The sequence below is a fragment of the Thunnus thynnus genome, chromosome 18 (genome assembly GCF_963924715.1).
Source record: "Thunnus thynnus chromosome 18, fThuThy2.1, whole genome shotgun sequence".
Classification (NCBI taxonomy): Eukaryota; Metazoa; Chordata; class Actinopteri; order Scombriformes; family Scombridae; genus Thunnus; species Thunnus thynnus.
The window spans coordinates 6346911-6362866 of record NC_089534.1 but is presented as its reverse complement, the minus strand read 5'-3'; the positions used below and the strand labels follow the sequence as shown (position 1 = coordinate 6362866).

The 15956-nt window shown below is 38.6% G+C and overlaps 1 protein-coding gene across 1 annotated transcript in view; it reads left to right on the top strand.

Moving 5' to 3' along the window:
- si:ch211-202p1.5 (uncharacterized protein LOC103909337 homolog) overlaps positions 1-14795 on the top strand; it is a 38073-nt gene extending 23278 nt beyond the window's left edge. Inside the window, exons 2-4 of the mRNA XM_067572963.1 lie at positions 1603-1765; positions 9220-9339; positions 9437-14795. Of these exons, the coding sequence (XP_067429064.1) occupies positions 1603-1765; positions 9220-9339; positions 9437-9536 (383 nt within the window). The 3' untranslated portion in view covers positions 9537-14795. The remainder of the gene's footprint in view (positions 1-1602; positions 1766-9219; positions 9340-9436) is intronic.
- The last annotated feature ends 1161 nt before the right edge of the window (positions 14796-15956 follow it).

The window sequence follows — 15956 nt, the reverse complement described above, 5'->3', positions numbered from 1 at the left end:
TCCACTCAAATAGCTGGAGTCCTTATTTCCATACAGTAAATCAAATCTTGCATTAAGCGATATCATGTTGTTCTATCATAGGCAGAGCAGACGGTCACACTGAGCCTGATTGCATCCTGCTACACAACACAAGAGGCACAGACTCTGAACAACAACCCACATTAGCTTTCCTGCTAAAGTATCCTTCTTATCTAATTTACAAACATGAACACACGTCTTGTCCTGCATCTTAGCTTGTTGAACGAGCCACCAGACAAATATTCACCGGGGAAAAGTGCACCACAGATGTCAGTTAGCAGGCTAGACAGCTAATTAGCTGCTCAGCTGCAGCACATTAAAACAGCATGTAGTGTGCAGATGTCACTTCAGACCCGTTAAATGCTGTTTTGGTCGTTGCTCTTCAAAATCCCTGTTAGTGAGTCTGTCCATGACTTGTAGCTACTGCAGTTTGTTTACTTTGTCTCCATTCATAAAGTGTAACACTGCCAGCCTGCCAGCTGCTGTCAATCAAACACAGACACCGACACGCCCCCCCCAGCTGCAACTCCTCCAGTAAGCTGAGATATGCCGACAAATGGCTGTCCGTTCCTTTGTCACTAAGGTTGTTGCTAAGGTTTTTTCCATGTCATGTTCACGTTGTCCGCTCACATATTTCAAATCTGATTCAGCTCCAACATGTACGGGTGGATTTGAGAAGTTTCCATTTCAAATAAAGAAGGAGAAAAAGAAATGAAAATCCTGCTACTGCAGTTTGTTTACGTAGCCTCTGGAGCCGGAGGAAGCTTCCTGAAGCTAACCAATCAGAACAGAGTGGGCTCACCTTAAAGGTGTGCAGAATCTAGCGGAACAGACTTGGCAAAAATGGAATCAGTATGTTTTAATGTATCATCAGTTTTAGTTTGTTGTGTTGTCATTACCTCCGAATGAGCCCTTTATATCTACATACAGAGCGGGTTTTCTTACACAGAGCCTTCCATGTTGCACCGCCATGTTTCTACAGAGGCCCAGAATGAACAAACCAAACACTGGCTCTAAAGAGGGCCTTTCATGGGTTTGGTGGGTTTGGTGGCCACCGTAGGTTCTCCTACATGCTTGGAGGAGGGGGGTGGGGATTCAGTTTGTTTCACCACTAGATGCCACTTAATCCTACACATTGCACCTTTAAAGAGACAGGAGCTAAAACGGCCTGTTTCAGACAGAGGCTGAACTGAGGGGCTGCATAAAAGGCCAGTTAAAGATGAATAAAGAGATTTTAACTGTACATCATGCAAAAATATTCCAGTAGAATATAAATATAGACCTGGTAATGTGCAGGATATGTTCACTTTAAGCCAGTGCCTCATTTAAATGTTGACTCCATGCTGTAAATCTGATAAAACTGTTGTTTTTCTGGAGCACTGATTAGTGATTTTACTCTCCCCCTGTGGTCAAAACTTTGGATAAATAAATAAATTTCTGTTTTAGGACTGGGAGCCACACACAACTTCCTTTGTTATACAGTAGAGTTGTAGTTGATGGTTTTGTGGATGTTTGTTTCTCATTAAAGCTTCTGAAACAATAAAGATCAGTCTAAATTAACACCTTTTCCCATCTGCTTTCCAGCCTCTACCTTTTCTGTTATGGGTCCCACGGCAGAGGAGGGCCCCACAGCGCAGCTCACCCACATGGCCCACCGGCGGGAGAAACGCTGCTCTTGCGAGAACCAGAAAGACAAGGAGTGTATTTTCTTCTGCCACATTGGCATCGTCTGGGTCAACACCCCGAGGTGAGTCTGCCGTCAGCGAGGCGAGGGAGAGGAATATTAAACATCTCAGACGTTTGTTTTCACAGAAATGGAGCACTACAATAAATCTTAGTGTTAAAACAACAAAGATAAGATGCGATCAATAATGTGCGATAGGGATAAGAAGCTCAGAGGGGCTGACTGCAGCAGTAGCTGGAGGTTTATGGGGGAGGATGGGAGGTGTTCACACAGCTGCTTCAGTCCAAAACTAAGATAAACCTCCGGTATTCTGGGAGGTCAGCACTTTTCAGAGAAGATAAAAGGATACAGGGCTACAGGCACAATTAGATTAGCCTGTTACTCATATTTTATGACCTTATAAATCACAGAGAGATTAGAAAGTTTGACTTGGAAGATGGAAAAAAAATCAACTGATCATATTCAAAATAGAAGATAAAGCTAGTTGTTTCATTCAAAAACTGTTAATTAGCATCATCAACGTCAAATGACGTTTTATCAATTTGAAACTTTTGAATTTTGGTGATGGGATGACTCTTCTTTTACATTTGGATTATGAATTGTGCCTTTAAGTAATTTTTATTGTAAATGAAAGCTTTGTAAGTATGAAATCCAACAATTCTCAAGTAAAATATCTGAGTAGAAATGTGCCAGTACAGCGTTTCTCATTACACATATTTCATTTTCTTTAAGTTAGTGTCAGTTGGATATATACATATATACTGTACATATATATTATTCTACCCTCCATTACATATAAACTAAAAGAGTCATATACTGAATGTGTCTTCTGTTTTCAAAGAAAATCTAATTCATCTTGTTCTGTGGTTCTTCTGTGGTTCTTTGGTTGACATGAACCTTTAGTTTCTTTATGTTTGCTCTCTGAGAAAATAAATGAAGAGGGAGGGTGCAGTTGGCTTCACGGTGAGCGTGTGCCCTCCGAAATACAGTCTGTGCATTATGTCGGAACTTCAGCTGCGCTTCATGTAACGACAGATGTGCTAACAGCTCTGTGAGGCTGAACGTAGGGACAGAGTTGCTTTGAACTAAATGCTAACATGCACGTTTGCTAATCAGTGCTAAACACAAAGTGCAACTGAGGCTGATGGGAATGTCGTTAGTTTTGTAGGTATTCTGTGTCATAAATCAGTGTCGGTATGTTTTTCCATTTCATGTATTTGTGATTCCTATAAGAGGCGATTTCACCTTCAGTCAGTTCATGAAATCAGTACCATTTTCTGCTTTAAACATTCAAGCAACCGTAGTATTCAACACTTTTATTGTAAAAATGATTCATTTCGGTCTGTAGCCTTCATCGGGGTCAGGGCCTCGCCTAACAGCATCTGACACCCCTACCCCACACCTTTCTGACACTTATATTTAGAAATGCCAAAGTTGACAATTTTGTACCTTGGAAAAACAAACAATCCAGAAACTAACTTCATGTACTGATCATACAGGTGTGTGGAAGTGTGGAAGTAGCTTTAAACTTCTCTCAAGTTTTTTTTTATCATCGTCCATTGTGTTAAGACTACAATTTACTCATACAGAATTCTTGGACAGAGATGAAGGAGGCAGCGGGATGCAGCCAGGAGTAGGCTATAGCCTGCTTTCCTTCCCAATGTTAAATGCAAATATTAACCAAATTTCTAAAAAGAAGATTCAAATAACTCCCCATTTCCATCTACTCCTGTTGTGTGAATATTGGGAGATAAACAGATGGTGGCGTTAATTCTCCAATTAGTGCCATTATACCATTGCAAAAGAAGAGGAGGCAATGAGATGATTTTGTTAAAAGAGCGGAAGTCAAAGCTCAAACAACAGAAAACCATTGAGTATCTGGCCTTCTTAGAGTCTCTGGGTGGGGCCCTGGAGGGTCCATAGTTCTGCTGGGGGACTTAAATGCTCACGTGGGCAATGAGGAGGGCAAGGAGACCCCTTGGCAGACGCAGAACATGCTGGAGGGACGACATATCTCCTCTGGCTTGGGAACGCCTTGGGATCCCCCAGGAGGAGATGGTGGGCTTTGTTAGGGTGAAGGATGTCTGGGTTTCCTTACTCAGTCTGATGTCACCGCAACTCGGTCCAGGATAACTGGTGCAAAATGGATGGATGGAAATACTTTAACACCTCAGACAACAGGAAACAATTATATTATTTCAAGATCGTTTTGTATTTTTGGCGTTTCCACTCAGGTTTTTATGTGCAAAACAATGCAAATAAAAACAGGTGGCTGAAAATGAACCTACAGCTTTTCACCCCGCCTTCGAGTTTAGCCATTTAGGAGTGTTAGAAACAGGGATTGCCTTTGGACGTAGTTGGACAACATATTGTCAACTTGGAGACTACTGGCAGGAAGTTCAGGAACCTGTGATAACAGCGAACCCTCTGAAGTCGTGTCTTGTTTTGAACTGGCTGACGGGTAAATCACTGGAATCCCAAATACAGAAATGACAAAATTTACAATAAAACAATGTTGTTGGTTTAAATATTAATGTTTTCTCCAGGCAGACTATTAAACTCATCTCTGTATTATTCCATCAGCGCAGAAACCTTCTTCTTCCAATTTTAAATTTCCTCTCCTCAAATAAGAACCAGACTGTCTTCACAATTGGCAGCAATTAACTTCATTTTAGTTCAGTATGCATAAGCAATGAGTGAGCAGTCAGATGTGGTGGAGCTAATAAGAAAGAGCACCTTTGCTAATGAAGAATAATTACTGCCATGTTTCCTCTTGCTGTTTCTAAATAGCCTGTTTTAACCCTTTAACACAAACCCACCAAGGAGACCACAAAGAGCCTGAAATAACTGTGACCCTTCAAAACAGTTAACCCCTCACAGCCTGCTCACATTTCTGTGTCTAAAAGCGATCCATAAGTTCAGCTCATACCTGCTGATGCCATCAGCGACTTTACTGAACATCTGAGGATTTTATTCCAGGTGTAAAATGGATTTTGTAGTTTTTTTTCTTTTGAGTATGTTGCAGGATACTGTGCTGTAGGTGTCTCCATGTCATTCCAATAAGTCACATTCGAAATTAATTAACTTGAGAGGTGTCACCAAAATAGCTTCCAGAGAAGAGATAAAAACAGCTCCTGCAGTGGTGGGACCCTCTCACTAAGCCTCAGACTGTTAGTTTAATCTAAACATAGCAGCGTGGTAAAAAGCAATCTTCCTGCCTTCATCATAAAGACCTTTTTAAACAGCAGTGGCTGTGACTAACTACACCACTAAACCCTGAGGGCCACACAGAGTTTTCCTCTGCAGCACCTCCTGCAGTGTAAAAATACACTTTGTTTCAAATATGTCAACTAGTGAGTTTTTTTTAAATTTTAGGATCCAAATATGACAGCTTTCAAAATGTCAGAATTTCCTTTCTCTACAAACCTGCTCTGCTAGTATTTAAATTTCACAAGGAAATAATAAGTATCTTGATTTTGACCCACTTTAACAAATAATACTGAAGCTTAATCAGGAAATGTCATTGAGATAAAGATGTGATAACAGATTACTTTTACACAGAATCACAATAAGACTGTTAGTTCACACAAAACAATCATCAAACACACTCACAGACACACAAGTAAAACTGGACCAAGGCAACCTTTAATTGGATTATTAGATCTTTTTCAGAATAGAAATCTCTTCTATTGTGTCGGAGCTCGTCTGCATCACACAGGTTTCCACCAGAAAAGTGGCACATCAGTTTAAGTTTTCACCAAGATTTTATGTCTCCACAAATCGTAAAGTTGTTGTTTCCTGCCTCAAGAAGATGCTGAAAACAGCATTTTACACTAAACATGGTCCTCTTGCAATGAACACAGCTCAGAGGGCTTCTATTGCAAATTATATTTTTAATCTATTCCAAAAATCCCAAAATTTAAAACTATAAAACTATAATAATGAGCACCCAACTATGAATATTAGCAGTGGAAACATAAGGATAAGGCTGGCGATTTTCTATATTTGAAAATGGCAAGTAGTTCTGTGGAAGATAAAGCTATTCTCTTTAGAGACTGAAAATGTGATCGCTGTTATTAGTCTTCGGAGCCATTTCTAAACAAACTAATATGACCAAAACTTTATAATTTAATTTACAACTACAAGACAACCTGATGTTGTTGTAGTCTGAGTTGAAAACGTGTCACCCGACTGCACCTAAAGGTATAAGTTGTTTCTACTTGAACGAGCACACTTGAAGGCATCCCACCTGCCAAAGCTCTCTGCAAAAACTCTGTCTTTGTGTATCTTTGTAGTCTCGACACAAAGAATCCTACAAATTTAAACAACAGAGCACCCTTTCAGACACTCTCTCCTTGAGGACAATCATGGTGTTACACTCGGTTGTTCACAAAAAAAGTGACAGAAGTAGTCGTAGTGTGAAGAATGAAAGAGGAGAGCCTGAAAGAGAAGTTCAAACCTCCGAACACCTGGCAAATCATGGCATGAAGTGGGAGTGATTGTTAGATGTAGGGCGGAGGAGGTTTCTGAAACTGTTTGACAATCCAACAAGCGGTTCATCTGAGGCCTTAATGAAATGCAGGTCGGGCATGTTATGACTTTCGTGCAGGAGACCTGACAATTAATGTTCAGTCATTTTAACCATAACCGCAGTCCCCCTCTCACCTTAACCATGCTGCTTTTTCCACGTGCAGATGTTGTGAAAGAAGAGTAAATTGAATGTAATCCAGGGTTTTGCAGAATCGTCTGATATCAGTATAGTAGGGTTGCATTTAACCCATCCACAGTATGAAACACAGCTTTGAAAAGATTTAAGTAAAGCAGATGAGTCCAACAGGATTTTGGTGCAGTGGAACCATAACTCATTCAGCTACAGTTCACATAGTTCAGGTCACTTAGATTTATTCATCATGTATGGAATCAAAGTAAAAACAATAACTAAAACAGGTTCAGCTCACTGACCCTTTGACATATGCAATTAGACGTAAAGAAGAAAGTGGAGCCAACAGAGTTATCAAAACAATATGAATGTTAACAAAGTGTTTAGATAAAAGATAAATGATATAGCAGAAATGAGCAACCAGGAGTGATGAAGGACAGCGGACAGCAGGGGAGGAATGGGAGATGAAAGGGTCACATTTAAATCAACTGCCACAAAAGAGGAAATGGGAGCCAGATGTGGTGCCATTTGAGGAGGAAAAAAGACACAAAGCCTTATTAAAAGATTTGTCACAACTGGACTGAAATTTAAATTCAGACTGTTTGAAATTCAATTATTGATATGATTATATGTGATGTGATTTACAAATAGTAAAGGAGAAACATGAGTTGTATTTTAAGGTATAGTCTTGTTCTGACATAAATGTAGCGCTGTTAAGCCACTGGCATCTGCTGGCAGTTTTCTAGTCAACCCTGCCAGTAATCCAGCAGTGGATCCACCTCCAACCTGCTGCCGGCTGCAGGCTGGCTGGGAGCCTTCACAGTGGTTACACTGGCACCAGACAGATTAGCAGCACAATGACACAGTGCAACTACACTGCAGTAAAAGAAACTTGAGAGTCTGCTGAAGCAATAAATCTTGGGAAACATGATGATATGCTAATATGGGATTAACACTGATAATTACAAAATATATCACCTATGTCGTTTTTACAGACATGCATGTTCTCTAGATGATGAATCTTAAATTAACAACAGAGGCTGCATGGATTTATATTCACAGTGGACACGACTACAAGATGTGTTGCAACAGCTAATCTCTAAGTTTGTGCGTAAAGTAACATATAACTAGTTTCAAATTAGTTGCACCATTAAAACTTCACAAATATCTTATCTAGTAAAAACTTAAGTAAATTGCTTGCCAGGAAACATCTGTAGCACCATCCAATGAGTAGGAAATGACTATAACAGCTGTAACATAACTTAGGAGCCAAAAAGTTACTTAGGAGCCAAGAGATAAAATAAAGTGAAATTTCAATCCTTTGTGAATGTAGGTGTGACTTTGTTTTTTAGTTTTTTTTATCTGTATACCTGAGAAATGTGTGTTTTAGAATTAGTAGTATTGATGTAGTTTACAGTGAGTGGGAAATGTCTCATTATGCTAAGCTAACCAATATTATTTGGTCATTTAGTCTAATGTTATTGGTTTAGTAATTTGAGGTATATTGTATTTTTTCTGTGAAATGTAGTGTCAGGTCAGATATGTGACCATATTCCATATTACATCAGATATTAGCAAACTAATCTTAGCTTTGTCAACTGCTATCAAGCAAACACAGACATGACACACCCCTCACACTGCTGTCAATCAAACACAGACACCGACATGCCCCTCCAGCTGCTGTCAAACACAGACACCGACACGCCCCTCCCGCTGCTGTCAATCAAACACAGACACCGACATGCCCCTCCAGCTGCTGTCAAACACAGACACCGACACGCCGCTTTAGCTGCTGTCAATCAAACACAGACACGTCACGCCCCTCCAGCTGCTGTCAATCAAACACAGACACCGACACGCCCCTCCAGCTGCTGTCAATCAAATACAGATACCGACACGCCCCTCCAGCTGCTGTCAATCAAACACAGGCACCTACATGCCCCTCCAGCTGCTGTCAAACACAAACACCGACACGCCGCTCCAGCTGCTGTCAATCAAACACAGATACCGACACGCCCCTCCAGCTGCTGTCAAACAGACACAGACACTGACACACCCCTCCCACTGCTGTCAATCAAACACAGACATCAACACACCCCTCCAGCTGCTGTCAAACACAGACACCGACACGCCCCCTCCAGCTGCTGTCAATCAAACACAGACACCGACACGCCCCTCCCACTGCTGTCAATCAAACACAGATACCGACATGCCCCTCCAGCTGCTGTCAAACACAGACACCGACACGCCGCTCCAGCTGCTGTCAATCAAACACAGACACGTCACGCCCCTCCAGCTGCTGTCAATCAAACACAGACACCGACACGCCCCTCCAGCTGCTGTCAATCAAACACAGATACCGACACACCCCTCCAGCTGCTGTCAATCAAACACAGATACCGACACACCCCTCCCACTGCTGTCAATCAAACACAGACATCAACACACACCTCCAGTTGCTGTCAAACACAGACACCGACACGCCCCCTCCAGCTGCTGTCAATGAAACACAGACACCGACACGCCCCTCCAGCTGCTGTCAATCAAACACAGATACTGACACGCCCCTCCAAATAAGAGTATTTGGGAGTTTTTCCCCAAAGAAACTTTTTACTTTCCCAAATTTTTTATAGTTAAAATGATAATAAAAAATATGGTGACATTGTTTGTGACTGCAAAGAGGGATGGTTGAATTTGATGATGACTGTGATTTCAGTTGGACCTAAAGCTGATGCTGATACTCTTGATCAGGTCTAACAGTGTGAGAGGATATGAGAGTGAATTTTGTGTACTTTTTGCACTGACTTTAGTTTTGTTTTGGGTTTTTTTTTTTTTTTTTTTTTTTAATGTCTTGCAGCCACGTGGTTCCTTATGGATTTGGTTCAGTGCGACTCAGGAGGGAGCTCAACCGCTGCCTCTGCACAAACAGACAGGATGCTGAGTGTATGAATTTCTGCTCCATCCGGACACAAACAGAGTGAGGACACACAATCAAAAACATAAAGTAATTCCCATACTCTCAGAGAGGGAACACAGACTAATGAAACACCTCCATATTGTTTTTTGTTCCTCAGGGGCGAAAACATTCTGGTGAAGAGGAAGACTGACAAGAAGAGATTCAAAGCTGCATTCTGGGAAAAGCGGAGCCGACATGCACTCAAACATCAGACCTGAATTTCCTTTATACATCAGAAAAAACAAAAAAGGACCTTTTTGCTAGTCTGGCTGCCCTGATGGCAGTTTGGAAATATAGTGTGTGTGTGTTTATGTGAATTGAAGTGATGGTTAAGTATTTGGATAAGGAGTGCTGACCGCTGACGAGCTCACCTTTTTAAATTTGGCTGGTGTCTTGATCCAAAGCAGGATAAGCAGGAGTTCACTGTCCTGCTCAGAGACACTTTAAATTTATATGGGAGGGGAAGAGTTGAAGCTGTGACCTTTCTGTTACCGGATGATCTCAGCTGCTTTGTAGCTCTGAGGGACGGGAAAACATTTAAATTGAGGCTGCTCACAGAACTTATACAGCCTTGGGGAGGAAGGCACAGAAATTTACAATTTTTTTTTTTTAAATTCAACATTTTTCCTGTGAAGTGTCAGTACAGTCTGCTTTCAATCCAAACTCAAAACACAGCTCCGGCTGAAAAAACCTCACATCTCCAAAATGACAACATGTTTTCAGGCAGTGACAGTCTTGTTTTTAGCAGGACCACCATACTTTTGAGTTTGTCCAAGTTAGTTTCAAAGGTTTTTTTAACTGTAAAAAACATACAATACTGACCAAACAGAGAAGCATTTGCAGAGTCTTGAAACTTACAGAGGTGATCACAGCAACCAATTACTGACAATAACAATGTTGTATTTGCTTGGTAACAGACAGTTTTAAATCTCTGTGATAAAGAGTTCTGGCATATAAGCTCTAAGTGATGGTTTATAAGGACTGCTTTATGTCTTCTCCAATAGAGTATTATGACCACTGACCACTGAGAGTTCAATAATAAAGCAATTTTGAATGCAAGGTCATAAATTTATGAGAAAATGTCATAATATTATGGGATACAGATGTGCTATTATGATATAAAGACCTTAATTTTACTAAGAAATGTTGTAAAATTACAATAAGCAGCAATATATCAAAAATAAAGTCATACAAATAGTAAGTCATGATATTATGAAAGTAAAGTCATCATGAGAAAAAGAAGCTATATTTCAAGAGCAATGTTGTATGTTAAGATTAGAGCGGATACATAGATTGGTTTACATGTGCATGTTTTAGTATTTCCTAAAACTATTACAGTTATTGACTGTAATAGTTTCAACTGTCGATGTGTATTACAATACAATTACTCTATTCAGAAGATATTACCCTTTTTCTAAGACTTTCCTGTAAAATTACAACTTTTTTCTAGACAAATTACAACTTTTTCTCGTAAAATTGCTAACTTAAAATATTATGCCTTTTACTATGTCTTAGAATATTGATTTTCTGTGTAAATTTGCAACTTTATCTTAAAATATTGCTTTTTCTATAAAATTGCAACCTGATCTTGACTTATTACAGCTTTTTTTGGGGTTAGTTTTGTAAGTTAATCTCAAAATCTCAACTTTTTGTGGAAAAGTACAAATTCATCTTGTAAGATTACAACTATTTCTTGTAAAATTATGACTTTATTCTTGAAAAATGTATAACTTTTTATTTTTTATTTACAACTTAAACTTGTAACACTGACTGTTTTCTCTAAATTCTCAAAACAGTATGACTTTCTCTTCATAATACATTGACTTTACTCTAGAAATTTCCAGATTCTTTGATTGATTTTTGTCTCGCAGTGGTCTGTCGTCATCCTTTAGGTTTTAACTTTTGACAGAGAATAAGCTAATATGAACTTGGTGAAAAGTACAGTAGTATACATACAGAATACAATAGTCCCTGCTTTCAACTGTGCATAGACAAGAGAAAATTATTTTTTAAAATCGACTGTAATGGATTACTCATCTCAAGTATGTTTCATGTCTCTGTAAGTGTCACAGAGTACTGAAATGAAAGGAAAACAATGAGGCTAAACATGTTCTGGTACCCACTGAAAATGGTCCTAAAATATAACATGAAGTATAAATTATGAACATCATGTCAAACCAACCATACTGGTCCTTGTTTTTCATTAATTATTCTATCACATTTGAACTGGAGTTATGAGGTTTTATAACCAGAGCGTTCTGTAGTTGACGGTCAGTCATCTTATTCTTAAAGCTTTAGAGTCTTTGTCTGAATGTGAATAATAATATATCTGTCTCAGTTTTACAGTTTGTTAATGAAATGTGTTGTTGTTGTTTTTGGAGAATCTATTTGGATTCAACAACACCGCAGTAATATGTGAGTCAGTCTACAGCAATGTTTTATTTATACCTGTTAGCACCTTTACTTATTCCTCCAACATGTCAAAGTATCCCTGAAAAAGACGCAAAGAGATATAGGAAATACAGAAATGTTTATTTACTGTACACTGTAGTATAGTCACAGTGTCTAATCTTCCTCTATGGAACATAACCAGAATAACATTTAACAACAGCATTAAGTACTTTCACCATCATCATCTCCTCAGTATATAATCTGTCTTTAAGGGCAGGGAGTGGTGACCTGACCTTTGACCTGCTGACACCCATCACCTGGACCATATTGGAAATACTGGGCTTCTGTATTATCTGTAGTTACTTAAGGCCGCAAAAGAAGATATAAGAATTAAGTGAACGAAATAAGTTTACTTCACATTTTTTCCTTCAACACCAGGAAGACTCCATAAATATCCCTAATATTCATTTTTTTCTGCAAAGACGCTAAATCAATATAGATTTATATCTACTACCTGTATTTGACAGTAAGATTTTAACATTGATAAAACAAGAATTCATTTGTCAGTATTCAACTACAACTCCCAAGAGACTTAGCAGTAAGAAAACACAGTTGAAGGTCTTATTTCGTAATTATAATAATAAAGATACTGTTCTTTATTTCACATACTTCACCAAGTCAACCTCATGCACATGACGACATTACATCACCAGGATGTCTGATTAAACTAATAATAATAATAATACCATCCTCGTTATTTTGTGACATAACATGCTTTTTCTTAAATAGTGGGATGAATGATAAATTACAAGATGGTTTTCTTGCAATTATGAGATACTTATTCTTTGGTGAATGCAATACTTTTCAGACTGGAAAATGTAAATTACTGGCTTCATCTATCTGTTCAAGTGACGGCTTTTTGTTATTCAGACAGAGGAGACTTTCACATCAGTGTTACTTACAGCTTTATTCAGACATGACAGGACATTTATGGAAAGAGCTTTTTAACTCCTGATGAGAGAGAGAGCAGCAGTTAGTTAAAAATGTTCTAATAAGGAGGAAGAAGATCTAATATCTTCATCTATCTCATCTTTCAGGACTTCTGAGGCTCCGTAGAAGTCTTATCTTTCCATGAAGTCATCTTGACTGAACACTCACTGTACAGTTAATCAATCCATTCACAGATTTCCACATCAGTATTTTTTCTATCATGTAACCTCGATGGGCACCGTAGACTCATAATTAAGTTAAATGTCATAATGCATCTTAGCTGATGTACCTTTCCATCCAAATGTGGTGCAAATTTTAACCGAATTTCAAGAAATTCTGCAAAAGAAAATTCAAGTTAATGTTTGTTTCCGTCCATTCCTGTTGTGTGAATATTAGGAGATAAACAGTTGGTGGCGCTAATTCTGCAGTCGATGCCGTTAAACCACTACAGAGGAAGAGAACAAAACGAGATGATGTCATTAAAAGAGCGGCAACCAAAGCTCAAATGATGGAAAACATGATGGTAATATGACATCACTCCGCACAGATCTGATGTTTTCGTCTCTTCAGTTAAGTTTAAGTCACATGCTTCGTGTACGTCATCATTTATTCACTACGTCTGTTTACATTTGCTTTTTATCCACACAACTACTTTTACACCTCAGACAACAGGAAACTCTTTTTACACTGATTTCAACTTTTTCTTTTGTAAATTTCTGGCGTTTCCACTCAATTTTTTTAATGCGCAAACTGAAAACATGCATAAAAACAGGAGGATGGAAACACACTTAATGCTATGTGACTTTTTCTCCCTTTAAAGTTACACCTAAATGTCACTTGTACAAAACAGACATTTGTATAAACTACATAATTTTAATTCTAGAGGAACAATATAACAACAAGATGACAATATAACCAGATACTCATTAAGACAAATGAACTCATTCACTTCTTGAGTTACTGTCCTCTGTTTTCCATCAGTTTATCAGCAGCTGATGGTTGATTGATCACCACATAGACCAGCTGCTCTCCAAGAGGTCAGAGGTCACATCAAGGTTGATGAGTACCCAGTATCAGTTCAGCAGGATAAAGACGGGCATGTTGAAAGGCCTCTCTCTTAATAATACTCCTTTGTGAGGCCTCATTTCAACAACCCCAGCGAGCTCTGAGCTCAGAGTCTCGTCAATCAATCTGAGCCGATGCTTCGATTTCATTCATGCTGGTTGTAACACGGCACTCACACCGCGACGGGGAAAAAAAAAACAAAAAAAAAACGATGAACTTTAACAAAGGCTGTTATCCAAACCTCCTCACGCTCAAATCGATGAGTGGAGTACTTAAAAATGGCGCCAAGTGAAACATTGAAAGAGTTTTGTTCCAGAATGAAACCGTAGAACATCTTCGATTACACAAACATACACACACGAGTTTCTCTCCAAGAATATCTCCACCTGCTGAGATAAATGACTGTTATCCTGTAATTAAAAACACATCATGCAGCATATATGGAATAAAAACATTTACTGTAAGATGAATAATATTTCATCATGTTGTTAATACATATGATGAAATCAGCGGTTGTGGAACAGAGCTCTTGGTTTCATTTTGTCCTGATGTTCACCTTTAGAAACAAACAAACAAACAAAAAAAAAAGCTTTTGTAGGATGTTCTGAACACAAGCCTTTTAAAATGTATAACATCATATATGTATGTTGATTATTTTATTGCAGGATATTTATTTTGTTAAATATTTTTAATAGCTTAAACACATTAAAAACAACCACTGAACGCTATCCAAGTGTTGTGATTCCATTACTTTAACACATAACTCTGATTTTATACAGGTTTGGTGATGCTGTATTTATTGTTTCTGTTTCTGAATGACATATTGCTGATATTTACTGTACATACTAGACAGTTTTAAGGTTGATCCAGTGGGAACTGCCATATTTCTCTAATACTGATGAACCTATTGGCTGACATGACTTGCTGTTTTAGCCCCTGGCTGAGTTTGGACTAACTTGTTTTTCCTCCTAAAAACATTTATGAACATGAGCAATGGGGTGCCGAAGTGAAACCAAAACTTCCAGGTTCTGTTCCAGAAGTAAGAAAAACTACTGGCACTTCCGCAGAATCCCTAAAGTCCAATTTTTTTATGTTGTGTGAACGACATTATGGCATTTTGCAGCCTGTTTAAAAGACTTTTTGAAAAAAAGCTTTACAATTGTTGTGGTAATACAAGACCGGTACACTGATGTTTCACTTATCCTACTGAACACATTCAATGTGCTATTTTGACTTTTGTCTTGGGTGTTGTAAATAGTAAATAATTGCTGAAAGGACGGGTTCACAATTTAAGTGGGCGACATAAACAAACTACAGTAGCAGGATTTCACTTCTTTTTCTCCTTCTTTACTGCAAATGTCAACGTCTCAAATCCACCCATACACGTTGGAGCTGAATCAAGTCTGAAATTTAAAATTGGACAATGTGAACAACACATAGAAACACCTCAACAACAACCATAGCAACCAAGGCTACAGAACGGACGGCTGTATATGGGCATGTGCGACAAGCCCACGTCAGCTTGTCAGCAAGATAGAAAGAAACGTTGCAAAAGAAGCGTTCAGATCAGGCCTCGGAGTTTGACTTGCATGGAGCTTCTACATACGTTCACCTCAAGTTTTGGAACTTTGACCATGTTTAACATCTGACATCAGAACAGGATATAAATAACAGAAAATCTGAAAAAACAGAATATGTCCCCTTTAAGTACATTTTAATACCTCCATACTTTAACTTTACATTTTGAACCTTTTTACATCTTACATTGTTATTACAGGTTCTTGTTTCATCAGTGGTAGCTACTCTAACTCTAACATTTTTGTAATAAATCAGTAACGTCATCTCTTAAACACCAAAGTGCTCCTGAGCAGCTGCACATCTGGATAAATAAAATGTTCATTCAATGGGAGTATACACTTCACAATGATAATTAAATAAGTAAGATGAATAATCGAGTTTGATGATTTGTGAAAATTAAGTGCATGTTTGGCTCGAGTCTGTTGGCCAGCAGACGATTTAATGACTGAGTGGATTTACTCTGAGGGAAAATATTTCAATCCACAAGCCTCAGAGGTGAATCCTGATATTTAATGAAGCCAACTGAATTTATAGAAACAGACAGAAACAGCTACTGTCAGCTGGTGTTCATTTCCCATCATCTAATTCCTTTACAATACCACCACCTGGTGGTA